Here is a 22305-nt window from a genome sequence, read left to right on the forward strand (position 1 = left end):
TCAACATGAATACAAGGTTATACTCACAATTAGTATCAGGAAGATGAGCAAACAGTCACTTGAATGATAGTCCAGCGCATTGGCCAGTATGCCATTCAATATATTAGGCAGCCAACTGAAAAAGAAGTCAAACAAGTATGTATGTATTTATGTGTGTGTGTGTGTATGTATGCATGCATGACATCAAAATCAAGTACTAAAAGTAAAGACTTAAGAGTCAAGACTAATATTTATTTGTTAACACAGAAATACTGGTTTAAAAATATCATATCTGGGAATAAATACTCTACGTCTTGTCCACTTCCAAAATGCTGAGCAAAACATAAAATATACAATGGAAGATGAAAATGTTAGGTTATCATTTTTAGTTCTTGCCAACATCTGTCTGTATAGTACTACTTAAAATGCACGAAGCTTTAGTGACTGATTTTACTGGCAACAGTGTCTCATACGTGAAAAGGAATGCAAAACCATGACCGTTTCATTACAGGATGAAAGGTAGGCCTCCCATTTACTTACTTTTAGTCATGATGAGTACTCAGTACAGTAACACCTCATGGATGCAGCCATTCAGTTGAAATACAGTACATATAATAGTATTTGAGAGATAAAGCACAACTCGATTTTGGTATTGAGGACAATGATGTATCTAGTTTTGAAAATACTAGGCACTTACAGTATTTACTCAGACTAGTGGCCTCCAGCTGCAAACTGCATACACCCAGATCTACCACGGCATAAAGCTTCAGCAGATCTGAATCTATGCAGGTAGTTAGGAGTAATCAGTAAAACAAACAAGACAGATTCTGATATGCTGGCATATTACATGATGGCAGATCAGGGCCAATGTTGAATACTGTTAGACTTGTAAGTATGGATGGATGGATAAATCACATAAGCTTTACTGGCAAGATTAAGCATTACACCTATGAGAAAACTTTTCCCAATCAGGTACAAATTATGATGAAAAAACTCCAATGTGACTTTGATCAAAAACTGTGATTGATAGTACTGGAAAATCTGCCAACAGTTTTGCCTATAAATACCCTGAAAGACAAATAGTTTTAAAAAAGATGGCTTTTGAATCTAAAAAGTTTTCACAAATTTGTTAAAGATGTCGATTCCATAGTTCATATGGTTCTAAAAGGTTCTTTGTCAATGACTTTTCAAGAAGTTTTCAGGGCCTTCCAAAAGTTTTCAAGAAGTATCGTTTTTTAAGTAAACTGACTTGTCTATTTAATTATGTTACATTATCACTGCATAAATGAGTTCAAACGAAGGAAAAATAATTAAAAAAACCAACACACAATCAGCATGCCAATAAAGCAAAGAGATGATGCTATTCCTGGTACATATTCATGCCATTTACTATTGGATCCATGAACAAAAAACAATTCCGATTTTAAAAAGTGATGTATTTTATTTGTTTTGAATATTTTTATATTTCTTGACATAAATTCTTAGAGCTTTTGGAAAAGATCAAGGTTTTGTGCAAAATGCAAGGATGTTTCAAAGAAAGACCAAAATTGTCAAATTAACTAGATTTCAAGACAAACCCTCAAAGTAAAGGATTTCTCAGGGTTGTACGAACCACGATTTATCACAAAAAGGTATCTCATATTCATTCCCCTTAATATGCTGCAGCCAAATCCTACAATAAATATCTAACTCATGTCTTTTAATATGTTGTTGCTATCTTCAATATTAAGTATCTCCTAATCATGTGGCATTATTACATTGTGGCTATCTCCTAAGGTAAGTATCTCCAAATCATGCCCCATTCTTACAGTGTGGCCATCTTGTATGATAAGTATCACCTAATCATGTCCCATTCTTACAGTGTGGCCATCTTGTATGATAAGTATCACCTAATCATGCCCTATTCTTACATTGTGGCCATCTCGTATGATAAGTATCACCTAATCATGCCCCATTCTTACAGTGTGGCCATCTCATATGATAAGTATCACCTAATCATGCCCCATTATTACATTGTGGCCATCTCGTATGATAAGTATCACCTAATCATGCCCTATTCTTACAGTGTGGCCATCTTGTATGATAAGTATCACCTAATCATGTCCCATTCTTACATTGTGGCCATCTCGTATGATAAGTATCACCTAATCATGCCCCATTCTTACAGTGTGGCCATCTCATATGATAAGTATCACCTAATCATGTCCCATTCTTACACTGTGGCCATCTTGTATGATAAGTATCATCTAATTATGCCCCATTCTTACAGTGTGGCCATCTCGTATGATAAGTATCACCTAATCATGCCCCATTCTTACAGTGTGGCCATCTTGTATGATAAGTATCACCTAATCATGCCCTATTCTTACATTGTGGCCATCTCGTATGATAAGTATCACCTAATCATGCCCTATTCTTACAGTGTGGCCATCTTGTATGATAAGTATCACCTAATCATGCCCCATTATTACATTGTGGCCATCTCGTATGATAAGTATCACCTAATCATGCCCTATTCTTACAGTGTGGCCATCTTGTATGATAAGTATCACCTAATCATGCCCTATTCTTACATTGTGGCCATCTTGTATGATAAGTATCATCTAATCATGCCCCATTATTACATTGTGGCCATCTCGTATGATAAGTATCACCTAATCATGCCCCATTATTACATTGTGGCCATCTCGTATGATAAGTATCACCTAATCATGTCCCATTCTTACACTGTGGCCATCTTGTATGATAAGTATCACCTAATCATGCCCCATTATTACATTGTGGCCATCTTGTATGACAAGTATCACCTAATCATGCCCCATTCTTACAGTGTGGCCATCTCGTATGATAAGTATCACCTAATCATGCCCTATTCTTACATTGTGGCCATCTTGTATGATAAGTATCATCTAATCATGCCCCATTATTACACTGTGGCCATCTCATATGATAAGTATCACCTAATCATGCCCCATTATTACATTGTGGCCATCTCGTATGATAAGTATCACCTAATCATGTCCCATTCTTACACTGTGGCCATCTTGTATGATAAGTATCACCTAATCATGCCCCATTATTACATTGTGGCCATCTTGTATGATAAGTATCACCTAATCATGCCCCATTATTACATTGTGGCTGTTCCCTCTCTTAAGTATCTCTACATCATATCCATTATTACATTGTGGCCATCTTGTCTGTTAAGTATCTGCTAACCATGCCCCTTTATTACATTGTGGCCTACTCCTATGATAAGTATCTCCAAATCATGCCGCTTTATTATACTGTGACTCTCTCCAACATTAAGTATCTCCAAATCATGCCCCTTTATTACATGTGGCTGTCTCCTAAGATAAGTACATACATGCCAACCCCTGGTAAGGAAATAGTGTCATCCAAGTGGACAAAATGAGCAATCCAAGCAGAAAAAGAATAATCCACATATAACATGATACAAATTCAATGAGCATATGTACAAAATGATTGATTTACCCCTCTGGACTTTTAACATCAATTACTACTTTTCATATCTAGCACTTTAAGCTTTAAAAAGTAAGAGACTCTCATACTGCATTTCAAAACACTTTGTACCAGCTGAGATTATGAATGTTTGCGCACCAGTTGAGCACTTAGTGCCGGGTTACAGAGCCTGGATCTGAATTCAGTTTTATTTTTGTTAAGAATACTAAACAATATCTCACAGCATTAGAATGGTAAAAGAACCAATATTCCTTTCATAACCTGACAAAGAAGAAGAAATTTATATCTTCCAGTTATTGGGTCTTTTAGCTAAGAAATAAGGTGCCATTGCACATCAACTCTGTCTGCATGAAGTACATTGCCTGGTAGAATGCCAACTTGATACTTCATGAGTTCTCTTTCTAATTTATTGGCAGCCTTTCCTGCAGCAAGGTGCATCAAAATGACAGGGACAACCTGATATGTACACTGATGGAGACATTTTTCAAAATATAGAATGCAACTCCATTATGAATTCCAGTCATCACGGATGCATTATCAGCTAAAAACCCCATACAGTTCTGCCAAATTATGTTTATTCAAAGCATTATCAAGCAAATCAAAACTGTTTTCTCCTGTGGAATCTACTGTTAATTCTGGTAATGAAAGAAGAGCACTCTGACTTTGCTCCTTTCATTGTCAAAGTCCCTTACACAGACTGAGTACAACTTTTTGTCATCATAATCACTACTCCTGTCTGTGGCAATACTGAACAGCCCAATCTTCATGGCTTCTGCAATTTTAAGCGAAGTATTTTCTGCTAAACAACAAACAATAATAGATGGTTTTGTTCTTGCACATGCATATTTTCTCCAATTTTGGAATCAGGAAACAGCCTTTTGAACAAAGGACCAACGTAGTCTTCTACCGCTTGAGGTAGTCCATGTTCTATTAAGAACTCGGTAAATAACGCCTCTGGATTTATAAAATTTGTGTCTACAATTGAGTTCTGCTGTAAAATTGTTGTGTTGTTTTGTTGTTGTGGGATTTAATGCCATTTTTCAGCACACGATAGACTATGCATGGCGGCCAGTATTAATGGTGGAGGAAGAACCCAGGAAAACCCCAGGAAGAACCACGACCCACGAGAAGCTACTGGCATGCTTTCTCACATACCCACATTGGCCGAATCCTAGACTCGAACCCATGCAGACAGTGGTGAGATGGCAGTGATCTGTCACGGAGAGCGCTTTAAACCACTCGGGCCCCTGCTGTAAAATAGAAGTTACCTTAGTATTGGAGTTAGTAAAATGAGCTAATTCAAGGTTTCTTTTGTTTTACCACCATGATCAATATTAAAATCCTTTCCACACAGCCTGCAATGGGCGTGTAACTGCCCTAGAATGGAACGCTGTATTACGTAATTCATGTATTGATCTTTGAATCGTTTTTTTTGTCTTTTTCTAATCCATCTGTGAAATTATTTGAAAAACACTGTTACTCTATCACACACATTGACTGGAATAAATCTGACTTGACTTTTAGTGCCAAACAGTTACAGACTGGTTCTGTACCAGATATGAATTAGAACAAAGAATCTTCAAGCAAAGACTAAAAATTAGAAAACCAGTCTGTTCTCTCCAAACTAAGCCATATAGCTGCTATAAATAGAAACCAAGGTTAAAAGTCTGAAAGCAGAAACCAACATGTTTCTTGGAAATAGGGCAGCTGCTATAAATAGAACATAATACTGTTAGGAAAGTACATTCAAGTCTAAGGACAAGCATACTCTTATGTCGTAGTTATGTGACGCCCTTCTTATGTAGAATACGGTTGGTGGGATTAATGGGATGTTAATAAAAATGAGAAAACAAATTATTACTTTTTTGGATGGTGGGATATACCGAAAAAGCGTAATCCGAATATGTTTACCATTAAGGCGTAATTTAGTGACAGAAAAAAAACATAATGATTACGCCAAAAGCATAATGGTTGGCATGTATGTAAGTACCTCCAAATCCTGCCCTATATTACACTTTTTTGGTATATCCCCCCCTCCAAAAAAGTAATAATTTGTTTTCTCATTTCGGTATATCACCTTTAGGCTGAGCTTATCCAAAAATGTCCACATAATTTAACATTGATTTTAGCTTATGTACTTCTTGAGGCATGTAAATAATGATTTTCCAAAGGAATAGGGAAGTATGAGGATCCAAATAAAATGAATAATTACCATTTAAAGGCATGCATAATCAGATTCTAAAGAAAATTACACTCATTACTGAAATAGTTCTTAATGTTGACATGACCTGTCAATGCCTACATGACCTGTATGACTTTTAATATATATGGGATCCATGGCCTTACCATAGTAGATGGCCACAGTGTATTTGGGGATGCTTACCATAGGAGATGGCCACAGTGTATTTGGGGATGCTTAGGATACGAGATGGCCACAATGTATTTGGGTATGCTTAGCATAGGAGATGGCCACAGTGTACTTGGGGATGCTTAGAATAGGAGATGGCCACAATGTATTTGGGGATGCTTAGCATAGGAGATGGCCACAGTCTATTTGGGTATGCTTAGCATAGGAGATGGCCACAATGTATTTGGGGATGCTTAGCATAGGAAATGGCCACAGTGTATTTGGGGATGTTTAGCATAGGAGATGGCCACAATGCATTTGGGGATGCTTAGCATAGGAGATGGCCACAGTGTATTTGGGGATGCTTAGCATAGGAGATGGCCAGTGTATTTGGGGATGCTTAGCATAGGACATGGCCACAGTGTATTTGAGGACGCTTAGCATAGGAATGGCCACAGTGAAATAAAGTGGCATGATTAGAAGATACTTACCATAGCAGACAGCCACAATGTATTTGGAAATGCTTAGCATAGAAGACATCCACAATGTAATAATGGGGCACAATATGGAGATACTTATCATAGGAGACAGCCACAATGTAATAATGGGACATGATTTGGAGATCCTTATCATAATGAGATGGCCACAATGTAAGAAAGGGACATGATTTGGAGATACTTAATGTAGGAGACAGTCACAATGTAATAAACAGGCAAGATTAGGAGATACTTATCATTAGAGACAGCCACAATGTAATAAAGGGCATAATTTGGAGATACTTAATGTTGGAGAGTGTAACTGTAATAAAGGGGCATGATTTGGAGATACTGTCACGTTGCCCATGATGGACGGGCGATGGATTCAGAAAAGGATCCATCTTGTCATCAGCTTTTGGTTCATTTGAGGATATACTATCATATTCTATGGGAACGATCTTATTCTAAGGCTGCAGTTAATGAACAGAGGCGTCAAATGAAGGTAACATTATTTAATGACAGAAAAGAGGAGCCAAGCAACTCAAGTGACTTATAGGAAATGTTTGTGAAATTATAGCGTAACTAACATTATGAAATGCAATATATTATGATATAAAGTACTGTTAGTGTAAGCTGAATCTGTTAGTAGAACACAACTTTGTTCATAAAGTTTGTTAACATATGTTATGACTAACGGGAAGCAGCAAGTAATTACATATACTTTTCTAGCTGAAAATACTTTTAAATACAGATGTACAGAACTGAAGCATGCAAGTGCAAGCAACTAATTAGCAATAAAGACTAAAATACTCATGTGTATCTTGTTATTTCTTATATGCACTGTTAACATGGTTAGTATTGAGTCATGCAATCTATTGGTGTTCAATATTTCCTAATTTATTCTTTATTCATTCATGGGGGATAACAAAAATAAAAGAACCTAATCTGGGTTCAAGGTTTACTATTGTTGGTGCACCATAGTCTTTGGTGCTCAGTGTGTCTAAGGTTTGGGTGCAGATGCACCCAAAACATGGTTCTGGTTCACAGTTTCAGGTTTGGGTGCAAGAGTGCACCAAGCATATCTGGTTCACTGCCTTTATGATTTATATCCATCTTGGTACACTGGTTTGCTCACAAGCAGATGACAAAGTTCTATTTATTGAATTTCACACCAAAAGTGTAAATTCTATAAAAGGAATAAATTATCAATATAATGTTTGTGAATTTAGAATAATAAATTATAGGCGCACTGAATATAAATAGAGTTGCTGTATGCAGATGTATGTAATTCACCTTCAATTTATTAAATAACAAAATAAATAAGTTCAAAACACGTCATTTTACTAAGTCACAAAATAACACTCTGCTAGTGTTATTTTATGCAATGGAATTAGTTAAACAACTTTAAAATGTGTTTTACCATAGCCACATCTGATTTTAAGGTTGGTTGAGCCATTTTTGTATTTAGCGCCTTGGACAAAGACTGGAAAGTGATAAAGTTTTTGAATGCTGACCTCCTTTATACTATTATTATTGACCAATCAGAATTTAGCACTTGTGATCATCAGGCAAGAAAGAATTACTGACCAATCAAAATCAAGCATCAAATATTCTATGCTGAAAGTGACGTAATCGTATAAACATGAAGACCCAAGAACACAGGACATGCTAAAGAATTAATTCTACAGATTTCCACACGAATGATTAGAAATAAAATGTAACTACACAAGGCGTCATACATTTAAGATGTAAGTAGACAAGCCATGTGATCAAAATGTCAACACAGTTCCAAATACGTTTCTTCCAACATCCGTCGACAACACATCGTAGCAGTAATACACAACACACATCATAGCGGTAATACACAACATGTGCTCCGCATGAATGAACGTTCAAATCACATCTGCCAAAATAAGTCTACATATATGTGAATTAAAACTGGGACATTTTAAGCACAACAAGTACACATAACTAATATGGTCATTCATAGCTGCATGAAATAGCTCACTTCATGAACAAGATATATATATTACGATGGTGCAGTGAACGAGAAATACCATGCTGTAAACATGCTAAAGTTGACACTGTTGACTTAAACCAGATACACCGGCATAACAATACTTATCACAGGAGTAGGCCACAATGTAATAAAGGGGCATGATTAGCAGATACTTATCATATGAGATGGCCACAGTGTAATAATGCATATGGGAGTTAATGAACAGAAATGAACGTGGATGGGTCTGCCAGTCAGGAGCTGTAACTCTGTTAAATGATGATATAGAAAGCTGGCGATCAAGTTCTCATCTTGCTGCATTTCATGCCAAACATGGATGAAATTCAATACAAAAATAAGGGAACTATTGTTTGGAAATGAAAATTGGATGGATGGAAGCACAAACAGACTGACAGGTCCAATTTAATATAACTTTTCACTGAAAAGGGGGTAAAAAAATATTTAATAGTTGTCATTAGCCAAAAGCAAAGAAGATGTCAAAAGAACCTGAGAAATGCATAGTTATATCCAAAACAAAAGTGAGTGCATTCTTCAAGATTATTTCTTGTTACACAATCTATATAATTTGTTCTCAAGAGGTCACTTCAAAAGGCAAAAACATTTACCATGCTGTGAAAGATCCCACAATCAGGATGAATTTCCACTTGACACTATCCACAATCTGTCTTTCTGTGTTTGAAAATCTTCCAAACTGATGAATCAATGCTCGCCTCACTATCAACAAAATATTATTTCCTTTTTAAAGTAAGCAATAATTAACTGTTAACTCAGTGTTAAGTGTGTGTGTATGTGTGTTTGTTCAGATAGATGGAGACAATGACTTCTGAAAAAATATACATGACTGTTCATAAAAGATACTCATAGCTTCTGACCTTAGCTGAAGATAAACAAAGAAATTTGGCCAGTCTATGCCATGCCTAATGAAATAATAGGCATAATATTTCAACTTTTTCAAAATGTAACATTAAATAGTCTCATTAATTGTTGGTGCTGTGAGTGTGACTGCTGAAATGGAATTGATGACTTGTGCACGAATCAAATTCATATTAAAATCAACATGGAACACCATTAAATAATGTCAATCACCCATAAAAGGTAATCATTTTGATGAAAAATCTAATGATTTTATCTATATTTACTATACAGGGAAGCCATATCATAGTGTGGTAGCTGAGGTCCATAACTGCTGACCATGCTATGAAATGAACCATGGTATTGCAAGAATGATCAAATGTCTATGAATGCATGTCAATAGGAAAGGGGTGGTGTGGGGAAATAAACAAAATCTCAATCAAATGTACATTAATAATATTACTACCTGCCAATTCATACAACAATCAGGATTAAACTAACCCCATGCTCGATGAAAATTAATCATTACTGTGTAAAAACACTCATGATCATCCATAAGCCGTATGTTTCCGAAAGATAATTATTTTATTTGTCTGCCTAGTTGATGCTTTGAGCAGAGTCAGGGAATAAAGGACATCTAAGAAAAATATTAGAACCACGATGTCACCATGTTACATCTGAAAGTGCGTTATAACAATTATAGGTTACTGCATTTGTATGGGAAAATATGAATGAGTTTTTCGGTTAGGAATACTGCACGACCTTGAAAGTGCAGTATATCCATCCGACAAAATGAGTTCATATTTTCCCATACAAATGCAGTAACCTTTTAATTATATGCTCATTTTCTTATTCTACCTAACGCTTAATTATATTAAAAAAATACACTACAAGAAACAAAGTAACTGAATGTATGCCGTAATCCAAACTAAATACACAAGCACAGATTCATCATTACACAATAACAACATTAATACTGCGCACATAACTCCACCCAGATAAGTTTGAACTTAGTCGTACACTAGACATAACTTTCAAAAGAAAACGGAGAGTCAAGTTAAAATTGAAATTTGGAGTCATATTGTGAATGAATGCACATTGCAACAACTTTTCTATTTGACCTGGAATGAATATATTTGGGTATTTTGGTCGATTCGACAAAATTTCATGATTATGGACTGGATTTATAAGTGACAATTCCACATGAAATACATCTGATTGAAGAAGCAAGGGACAAGTGTGTTGACATCTGCAAATGTGTTTCTGTTTTTGTCACTGAATGTTTGAAATCATAATGTGGGAAAAATATGAAGTCTTTCAATTGCAATTATCAAAAGATGCTATGGAATTTAATGCTTATTTCATTTTGAGTGCAGTAAGGAGGATGTAATTGCATTTATATTTGAAATTACAGTACAATTTCAAAATGTGTAATCAAGATTGTGAGAACCTCTGACACGTTTCATGTAATTCCGATTTGCAGAACTAAGAAATTACATTTTGAGGAAATTCAAGATGTAAAACTGTAAATATATTTTTTGGCATTCTTATTACCAGCTAAAGAAGACAGTTTATGCCTTGTCACTTGCATGTTATTTGTAAGGACCCTTTCTGGCGTCTACTGTATAGCTAGCCTAAATACCAAACATTGTATCAAAAAAGTTAATGGAGAATATGCCAAAGCAGCTGACATGTGGCAGTCCACGAAACATCTGCTTTACTTCATTCAGAAACAAATTTAATCAACCAAAACATAAAGCGCCTACTACGGAGTGTACATGATTTGTTTACAAATCAAAAGTGCTAGTGTCTGCACCCACTGTTGGTTTACAATAGAATGTAGTTCCTTTATGAGTGCAATATGAAGTTGTACACTAGTTCAGTATCATAAAATATTGAACGATTCTGACAATGCAAATTTAACAGAGAAAAAAATAAGCATATAATGTCTGTTTCAGTACAGTTCCCCCATATGTCTAGATTTAATTTTTGTCTTTGACAAATGATTGTAGAAACAGGTAATATTAGTTGCATGTAAACAAGTTTACCAGGGTGATGATTATGACCATGCTGAACACCCCATACACCCAGAGTCAAAGAAAATGAGTGTATGGGTTTTAAGACAGTAATAACTTTCTGTACACCTTGGTGAACTAATATGCAATCAATTCATTAACTTTGTATGGCATCATGTTAAACTCTTTTGGCCAGAATTCATCTCTCCTGCGCATTGTGAATCTATTGGCTGCTGTTGGTGGCTATATGGATGAATGTTTACAGTGTGCTAGTTGTATCAGTTATCTCTCTTGGGCAAAACAAAATTCTGCCAAACAACTAACGAATAAGCAATATTAAATGTTCAAAAGTAGACTTCTTTTGGGGGATAATTTCTATTGATAAAAAGTAAACAATAACTCATTCTGATTTATAATAAAATAATTTCATGTAACTAGATAATAAATTATATTGCCAGTTTGCATGCAATTTTTTTTTACTTACACCTCACTTGTAAGTCACATTACCAAGTTATGACTTTATTGGATTTCTCACACCCTGCAAAATGATTTGTAACAGAAATATAGATTTTAAACCCTGATAACCGACCAATGATATTCCTAGAATTTTGTTTATGGGGCAAAAAGAATAATTATTATATTATTGCCCTTAGACGACAGAGCTGAAAAAAAATTGTCATTGGCAAAACTATCAACTTTTACTGGGCAACTAATTAACACAAACATTAAAAAGTATAAAATCTTTTTATTAACATAATTATTCCTTTTACAGAATAATTCTTTTTACCACATGAAGAAATACCTGATTTAGCTGCCTTGTAGAAAAGAACTATGTTCAAAAGTATCACCAAAACAACTGGGGATAACATCACAAAATAGAGCATTGCTTTATCCCGCTGCTTTTGGGCACCACAACTAAGAATAACAGAAATGATAAAATGTAAAGATAACATAACTGCAAACATTTGTTAACAAATGTCATTTTACAACAGATACTATACAGTTATCCTCGCAGTTAAAGTTAAAATAAAACACAATTAGAAATGTGTCCATAGCATAATAATCCCCATTTGCTTGAAATAGCTGTGCAGGCAAATAACTCTAGCTGAATGTATACATATACACCTCTCCCTCGATAACTCACACACAACGGGGTCCACAAACATAGACCACACTATAAGTGAGGCGCGAGTTACAGAGGGACCTCCAAAAATTGAAAAAAAAATCAATTTGACATCAAGAAAATTGGGGGGGGGGGGAGGGGGCTCGTCATTAGAGAACTGGGTTGTTTATTGACTGAATCCTCATTTTACAATCATGTTGATAATAATTTTTTATAATGCGCTTTTTCCAGCATATGAAAGATCATTCCAACTGGTCCAGTGACCTAGTGGTTAGAGCGTCCGCATTCAGCATTAAGAGGTTAGTGTTAGGACTGGTCGACCTGGTGTCAGGATAATGTGACTGGATGGGACATCATGCTATGTGTGTGTGGCATGATGCCCCAGTGCTAGACATCACTATAAACTGGCACATTGCAGACATTGTAGCGATATGACAGAAAAATTGTTAAAAACGTTAAAAATCCAAATCACAGCCACATGTCACTGCTTTTTGTTTTCTTGATGTGTCTGGTTCCCGTAATGGTGTTTAATATTCACCTGCAAAATCGGGAGTCCCAAGAGCAGGGAACTAGACTAAACGTTGACACTCCACCAAACAAGATTCCTTTTTTTCAAAAACACGCAACATTTATTTCATGAGACAATCGTCTGTGTTGAAACTCAATTTTGTAATGCTCAGTTAGTAAAGTATTGATGTCATGAATTAATTAATTGTTATTAATAATGAAACTTCTTATGATCCTTGAGGATATCTCTAAGTGCCAGTTCAAGAATTCTCTGAAACTCGCTTGCCCTCAATGGTCCATATCTGTGAAATCAAACTCTTTATTTTACGAAATATTCATTTCGCTTGGCTGCCTTGTTATTTATCTTTGGTCACAGTTATGAAAGAGTCGGTTAATTTAAGGTAGTTTATGTTACATACACAATAACATTTATAAGTGTTTGATTGATCAAATAAAGTGAGTTCACCTGACATACAACAGGGGCTGCTGATTTTAATTTTGTTGGATTTTTGTGCCTTTTAACTTTTTTTTTATTCCTCCTCCTTTATTTGATTCTAAAGACATAATCAGCATGATAATACAAAGGAGACCAGCTTTTAATTAAATGCAACAAATACTTACGGAAGTCAGTTATCAAAACACAGTTGGCACCTAATTAGGTTCTCAGAGAAACACTCGTGGACATAGCTGTTATGGTAAATTGATGCATTTTACGTTTAATTACAAGAGGGCATATTGCATTTATGACAATTACACTTAAAAGGAACTAAAAGATAGAACCTGAATACAAATTTCAACTGATAAATAAATTATTTTATTTGTATTTATTTATTAAAGTACTGCCTCCACTCAGCATGAGTGACATTTTCATTGATCAAAATTTTCTTACAATTGTTAATTGCGATGTACTAGGAACGTCATTTGGAAAGAAATTGTAAAAAACTGTATAGCCTATTTTTTAATTTGATATTTCATAGAGTTGATTAATTGTGATAAAAAACAAAACAAATGCAGAAAATTCTGTGCAACTAGTTTTGCATTTAATTTATGCTTCTTCCGGCATGAAATGTTTTGAAAGTAATGGATGATGTCTTTTCTTTTAAAACAACAATTACGTCATTACGTAACGTCATAAATGATATGCATCATCATAACAATTGTATATGACAGGATCTAAAAGGTACATGAGTCTCTAATGAAACTTGAATTAGTAAAATAAAATAAAATAAAATAGAGACAAACAGTCATACATATAATTAAAGTGAGGATCTCTAAAATTTTTTATATGAAAGCGATGATTATTCATTCTCTTAGAAACTTGTTGTAGTGTTTTTCCAACTTATTGCATGCTACATATTTACAGGTTATTAAATAAATCACATCAGTTGATATGCAGTTAGTGTTATCGCGTAAAGAAAATACCTCTTTTGTATTGGCACTACTGAAAGAAGTACTTTCTCTTATGTTTGCATATTGAGAGCTCTCATGATTTAAAAACCTGTAAAAAAAACACTACAAGTTTCTAAGAGAATGAATAATCATCGCTTTCATATAAAAAATTATAGAGATCCTCAATTTTCCTCTAATATTTCAACACAATTTAACACCAATAATCACTCTCTACTTGATTTTTCTTTCATACCAATAGATACTGTGAATGGTGACATAAATAGACTCATAAAAGAAACTTATTAGATTCATAAGTTAGATACTCTGTATCCTAATGGACTTAATGCTAATGTACTATATAAAATTGTATAATTTAAACTGATATATTGTATATCCTTTTTAACAATATAATTATATGTATGACTGTTTGTCTCTATTTTATTTTATTAATGAGTTGATTATAATTTCTTGGTTCTATCTACTGTTTTTGATGATAAAATGAGGGATACATCAAAGTTTCCATTACCAATTTTGATCGCGATTTTGTTCAAGTTCAACAAATACAGATCAATTTTTGGGGTATTTTCTGGTTTAAAAAATGGGATCCACGCCTGACCCCGTGTTATGAGCGGGTTCACGGGTTATCATGGTGTGAGTTATGGAGGGAGTGGTGTATTTATGATGATGCAAAATAGTATTTAAAAAGGATAAAAAAAAGAGGCATAACTTTAACAAGAGTCCCTTGAAAGGACTGATGTTATATATGCTGAAAAGAATTTCCGGGAATTGAGGATAACACTATTTCCTTCTTAACTTTGGAGTGTTGCATCCATCACTGATAGTTATGCGCATTAACAAATTTTCAAGATTGCTGTCATGACAGCCATATTGGATGTAAGAACTGCACCAGCTTATTTAGGACCAACTCGACATTTAAAAAAACTTTCGGTGAAAAACCCATGTCCATATAGGATGGCTGTCATGGTGGCCATATTGAACTTAAGTGTAACACCATCCTCATTTAGGCCCAACTAGACGTTAGAAGCTTTTTAGTAAAACCTTATGCTGACCATCTGTTCAAGAGGTGTGACAACAAGATATTTAAGATGTCAGACTGGCATCATATTCATTTATGACCAATAAGACCTTGGGACGAAAGTGTGTCCAAAGTTTCAAGACAATCCTCCAAGTATCTATGGAGGTGGAGTGATTGCAAGTTTGTGCTAATGGACAGCCAGTTAACAGACTATCCCATTAGCTCGTCTGGTCTATGACAAATACAGCTAGAAATCATAGGCAGTATGATAAAATGACAGGTTAACCTGACCTACCATCATACTCAATAAATCAATCACACTCCTTATTTTCTTCAGATCAGTGTCTAGGGCACTTTTACTTCTAGACTCATGATACTTCATATGTGTATAAATTCTGGGGAATATTACAGTTTTATTGAAATGATTCTCTACTATTTGAAGAGCTACACAGCAGCTGTCAAACTATCTGGTGGGAGGTAACTACTAGGACAAATTATTTTCTTTCAAGATTAGCATATTGAATTATTTCTTATTACATAGTTTGAGTAGCCTGTCTCATGTCACGTGTTTAGGCTCAAATAAACAGTAACACAAGAAAGAGTGAAAACAACAAGCTTTGAAAAATATATAATAATTTATTTTCCTGGAAAAATTCTGTAAAAATGAAAAAATATGAACTTATGGTTTTATAGAATAAAATCCAAAAATAATCCAAGAATAAAAATTTAGTAGTCCTAATAACAAAATGTTCTACTGATTTCACGTTCGAATCCTGACGAGGAATCCAAGATGGAAGACGATGACGTATGCTGTAATCAGTAGTGTTGAAGTCTACAGTTCCTTCTATAAATAAAAATTATCACTCCGGTTTCGGATAGCTGAATAAATTTTTATTTAAAAAAAACTGTCCTTGTTCCACATTATTACATGAGCACATGTATTTTCCAGAAAAATAATGGAATTAATTCTTCTGAATCCAAGTAATTTGAAATAAGTCCAAGCCCAAATAATCTGAAATTACTCCAAACAGCACAACACACAACTAACAGTGTAACAGCCCAGCTTCTACTGAGATTAATTCTCCAAAACATGATTTATATGGGCTTTCTAAAACATAAACAAGGGTCATGTGATCATCTTCTGGAAGTTTATAGTTGTTGTTGTTGTTGTTGTAGGGTTTAATGCCATTTTTCAGCACACGATAGGCTATACATGGCGGCCAGTATTAATGGCGGAGGAAGAACCTGGGAAAACCCTGGAAAGAACCACCGACCCTCGAGAAGCTACTGGCAAGCTTTCTCACATACCCACATTGGCCGAATCCGAGACTCGAACCTACGCAGACAGAGGTGAGATGGCAGTGATCCGTAATGGAGAGCGCTTTAGACCACTCAGCCACTCAGGGCCCCGGAAGTTTATAGAAGCAAGTAATTGTTTCAGATTACGTTTACCCAGTGTGACTCTGATGAAAACCAAACATTTTTACTCAAAGAAATAAAAAATAAAAACAATTGTTTATATCTTAAAGACAAATTCTCACCATGACCTCGAAAACAACCAATCATTTTAAAATAAAATAGAACTTGTTGATGAAGGTTGCTACAAATTCTGAAACAAGGTCAGGATTTAGTTCAATGCCTGGTGTTTATAAACTAAGACAAGGTCAAACTATTTTCTAAAAAGATATCATCTCTAGTGAATAAATTAACATTACAATATCATGTGATGAAAAATAAAATTTTTAAAACTGACAAACAATTAATTGAAATAAATATATATTAAATCAGACATAATTAAATCAAATATACATAACACCTTTCAAGATCAAAAGACTGGAAGAGCCAAAAAGTGAAAACGCTTGTGCCATGGGTTCTGAAGGATGAAATTCCTCTAAAGCCAAAAATGGCAATTTATCAAGTTATTGTTGTCTTTGTATGTGCTACAACATGTGATGGATTAAAAACTAAAACCCTACAATGACAATGACAATTACAAAAAAGAACACAATAGAAATCTGACAGATTTTCCAAGATAGGTTATTTCTCGTTCATGATGACTGCATGTACCGTAATGTAATAAAATTTGTTACTGGGCTTGATGCTGGAAGTTCAGAGCAACTTTGGCAGCTTTTTCTGAAAGCCAATTCTTCCCAAGACTGTCAGAGAAATGTGGACTAGACAGCCTCATGTTAATCTTTTATGTCACTCTTCTTAATTCTCAATATTTAATGGGAGCCCAATTTGTGTGTTCTAAATTTAAACAAGAGTCCTTCAAAGAGACTGATACTCTAATGGCTGAAAGAACTTCTAGGAATTTAAGATAACACCATTTCATCCTTTTAACATCGTAAGTGTTAAAACCATTTCTAATATTCTTCAGCCATAACAGGATTTTCAACCTAACTGCTGTGTTGAACACATCAGATGCCAGATTGTCACTATTTTCATTTTGGGCCAAAAAGGCCTCATAAAATGTCTTATGGCAGAAGCCCTATGTTGATATGACTTTCTGTCTTGGAGGAGAAATGGTAATAAGTTTATCAAGATGGGTACCATGGTGGCCATATGTGATATTAGAGATGCACAATTTCTATTTAGTACCAACAATCATGTCTTTTGGCAAAGCACAATGCTGATATGACCAGCCATCTAGAAAAGGTAGTGATAAGATTTTCAAGAGAGTTCTTATGATAAGCATCAAAAGAAATTTGTTAGTAAAATTTCCATGCTGATGTGACCATCCATTAAAAATTAGTGTAATATTTTAAAGATAGCCACTGATGTGGCCATATTGGAGATCAGCATCATTTTCAAGTAGGACTAATTAGACATCATAAAAAGTCCTCTGATGAAAGCCTCATGACAATCTAAGTTTTCTTTCAGGTAGAGTAGTAGTAACCAAATGTTCAAGATGTACACTGTGGAAGAAATATCAGACATTGGATCTGCATCAGTTTCATTTACAACCAACTAAACATCATAAGAAATCTTCTGGTGAAAATCCCATGGCTATTTGACTTTCTGTTCAGGAGCAGAAGCTATAAGGTTTTCAAGATGGCCACTGTGGTGACCATATTGGCCATCATACTAGCAACATTTTCATGCACAACCAACTAATCATTTAGTGAAAAGCCCATGTTGACATGACCAGCCATTCAGGATTAGCTATATCAAATTTTCAAGATGGCCACTGTGACAGCCATACTGAACATCAGATTGGCACTATTTTCATTTAGAACCAACTAGACATCATCAGAAGTCTTTTAATGAAAACACCATGTTGATATCCTTTCATGAGAAGTAGCAATAAAATGTTCAAGAAAACCACTGTGGAGGCCATACTGAACATCAGTTTACAAATTTCACTTAGGACTAATTAGACATCATAATAAGTCTTCTGGTGAAAGTCAGATGCCAATATGACTTTTGGCTCACTATAAGTATTGACAGGATTTTCAAGATGGCCATTAAATATTTTCATTTAGGGCTAACTAGACATCATAAGAAACCTTTTAATGAAAACCCCATACTTATATGACCATCCATTCTGGATGACTTGCAATAACAAGGTTTTCCAGATGGCCATATTGGACATCAGGTAAATACCATTTCTTTCTCAAACAATTAGACATAAGACGTCTTTTAGTGAAAACCTTATTTCAATACAACATTCCATTCAAACTTTTCATGATGGCCACTGAGTTGGCAATGCTGGACATCCAAGCCATATTATTTTCATTTAAGAAGAAACTTAGCCATGGGATGAATACATGTATGAAGTTTCCAAGCAATCTTCCAAGTAGTTTAGGAGGAATAATTATAACAAACTTGTACTAATGGACAGATGGACAACACAACATTCCATAAAATCTTCTGGTCTATGACCAGTAGAAGAAAAATGTATACCATGTTAGGTATCCCATCAAACTTATATGGCAACCATAATGTATATGCCATGTAATTTATGAATTTCACACACATTGTCCATTCATTATAAATAGGTCAAGTTACGATGATTCACTCAGTCACACACATACACACACAAACATGTTCTGGAAAATGACCTTTTAATCATTACAAAAATGTACCTCTCAAGGTTTGGTTGATAGGCCACCCAGGCCCCCAAACTACAGATGCCTGCAGGTACCAACCAGCCAAGGAAATGCTGTAACCACTTCCCACTGAAACACAAGCATAATAATAATAATAATAATAATGAGTAGTTACAGCAGCACAACCACCACCACTGCCAATATTATTATTCACAGCAGCAGCAACAACAAATTATATCATTATCTTCATCTCACCTGACTGATTTCTAATACAGTATCTTGCCATTAAAATACCTAATAATAAGATAAATCCCTCTGCCATAGAACTCTGTCGAACTCAAAAATCTTTTTAAAAAATATTAGGACAAATCAAAAAGCTTCATTTGTCTGTCATGAGAAAGACTGCAAAGTTTGCACAAACATTTATCAGTTGAAATGTGGAGTCAAGTTTTATAATGAAAGGACACATTTGTCAAAAAGCATAGTGTGCACTTATTATTATATGAAGTTATCTTGATTGCCAACATCATGGCAACAATGTTTTACATCAAGCTAGGGCCCATAATCAGATCAATACAAATTCCCATATTACAGTATGTACTCACTTATAAGTCCAGCACAACTGTAAACTGCATTGACCAAGATCTGCTATCATATAACACACAGACAGGTTTTGTGACTTTGAAATGAGTATATATGGTGTATGTGTTCAGTTTCTTTCCTTGGCTGGAAAGGTTAAAATATTTACTGATTCTGGTTTGTATTTCTGCTCAACATGAAGAAAATGTCTTCAATAGTGTTCCAACTCAATCCAAAAATCTCAAGCAGCCTTGAATCTTGTATTTGTGTCAGCTTGAAAAATGACAGAGAAAATTTTATGTATACATAAACCAGGGGTTTACAAATGCACTTGCCCAACTCCTGAGACAAGCACAATTTGGTTTGGGCAAGCCTAAATTTGCAAGGCACTCCAAAAGACTGAGAAGGATATAAGATAAAAGAAATCTGATTTAACATCAGTGACCTGGGTGAAATACAGTAAAACTGTGTGAGCTAATTTACCAACAAGGGGTCAAGTTCAGTTCCTCATGCTTTATGCTCTTCAAGTTGTATACCCTGCAATCTTGCCATGGTACATATATCAGCACCTTTATTTAGCATTTACATGTAGCCCATCTTTCTTCTGTATGACTGCCAGAAGTTTATTTCATCTACTGTACATGTAATTTCCATTATGAAGTTGACGTCAAGGCCAGTCTCACATTCTCTTGTGCAGAAGTGATAATGTGAACATTTACTATTTAAAACAAGTTTTGACAAATAAGGAATAAATATGTTTTAATTTATCAGTTACATGGTAATCATAATATCTGTACATATCAGGTATTCCACAAAAAAGGTGAAAATTTGAAAGGGGGGGGGTTGCGGGTACTTCCCCAACAGGGTCTCAAGAGATAGCACCACTGATCTGGGGGTCCTGGGGGCCAAATGCCCCCGGCCAAAAATGCATTTTACAATCATCTGAAAAACTGCTCCTGGTGCAACTTATGATCATAATATATAACAAAATAATCATCTGAAAAACTAGCAAACTTACCAAATATTTTCCACCTGACTTGAATAATTTCATAATATTTATTGTCAATTGAATTTGTTCTCCAATAATATTGGTGCTTAAGTCATTTCATGTGCATGTCAGTGTTCACATCGTAATTAAGTCACAATCATTTCTCAATTTTTACAGTAAATATATTATACTTCTCTCTTTTCATAACAAATCTGTAAAATAAACACCCAAGTACATCAACTATATACAAATAATCCCATACATTCACTTGTCTTTTTCTCCAATGGACACAACCTGTTGATATGCCAGTCGAGCTCTTTTTGCAGCTTTGGCAAAGATTTCTTTAGCCTTCCTTTTTGACTGACTTTTTTTGGCTCAATGTGCAATCGTTTCTTTTCCTTCTCAATGAGCCTTTTTCCTTTCAAGCTGGTGCTTGTATTGGCGACATGCAGTGCGCATTTTCTGACAGAGAGCTACATCTGTTCTCTCATGCAAGAAATCTTTCTTCTTATAGTAATTAACTGCACTTTTTCCAAATGCCTTCTGAGCTTCTTTCGTAGGTGCTGTTTCAAACTCTTGCAACTGCAATAACCATAGAGCAGAGGTCATGAAATGCCAGTCCTCTAGCATTCAGTTTCCTTATAAACTGACCAACTAAATTTCCATCAACTTTTCGCTCCAGCCATCCCATTTTCATGCGTTTTTATAAACCATTATCTAAACTTCTTGTGACATGGTCTCTCTCAACAACTTGGGATGCCATTTTTTGCAAGCATGCTTCTTCTTTCCATTGCCATCAGTTTCCATTACACAAAGTTTCATTGGATGAATTTAAACTTTTGACCAATCAGAATACTCTTTACGAGAGTCATGGACTAACTAATATATGGAATGAATACGTTACAACATTCATTGTGGAATTGGACTGAACAGACCGTTTAAAAAAACGGGATCAGAGATGATAAAAAAAACAGACTATATCAAGAAAAATTGGATTCAAGTCAGAAGAAAAGCAGAATTCCACTTTAAAACGGAGAAAATTCATGTCTGTAGATTGCCAACTCTAAACAACAGCTTTTCAAAGATTGTTTTGATGCATGTCACAAAGTTTATGTCAAGAAGGTGTTAACTGCTAATACGACTCTTGAGAGTTTTTGGACAGGTGTGTCTTTGGAAATAAAAGGCACTCGTCTCTAACAATTATCAGGAAGATATCATGAAGTGGCATTTAAATGTTTACATGACAATTACGGAAGATTCAATACATGCTACTTGGCAACAATGAAATGGACAAAAATAAGTGTTTTAAAACCATTCTCTACAGTTGGATTCTCAAATATTTTGATGCATGTCAAAGATTTCAAGGTGACATGATAATAGTTATGTAAACTGATAAAATAAGTGTTCACAAATTCATAAAACTTTTAGTATAAATAAATCATTACAAACAGCCTTGCTGTCT

General features: G+C 34.9%; 1 protein-coding gene across 2 annotated transcripts in view; it reads right to left on the minus strand.

The window, feature by feature from the left end:
- LOC149776943 (G protein-coupled receptor 143-like) overlaps positions 1-22305 on the minus strand; it is a 49105-nt gene that overhangs the window by 13655 nt on the left and 13145 nt on the right. For both annotated transcript variants that reach the window (XM_089941662.1, XM_089941663.1), the window contains 4 exons: positions 19313-19405; positions 11972-12084; positions 8908-9016; positions 28-115 (listed from right to left, as the gene is read on the minus strand). In XM_089941662.1, coding sequence (XP_089797788.1) covers positions 28-115; positions 8908-9016; positions 11972-12084; positions 19313-19405 — 403 coding nt within the window. The remainder of the gene's footprint in view (positions 1-27; positions 116-8907; positions 9017-11971; positions 12085-19312; positions 19406-22305) is intronic.

The sequence above is a fragment of the Sinohyriopsis cumingii genome, chromosome 18 (genome assembly GCF_028554795.1).
Source record: "Sinohyriopsis cumingii isolate HCF-2022 chromosome 18, ASM2855479v2, whole genome shotgun sequence".
Lineage (NCBI taxonomy): Eukaryota > Metazoa > Mollusca > Bivalvia > Unionida > Unionidae > Sinohyriopsis > Sinohyriopsis cumingii.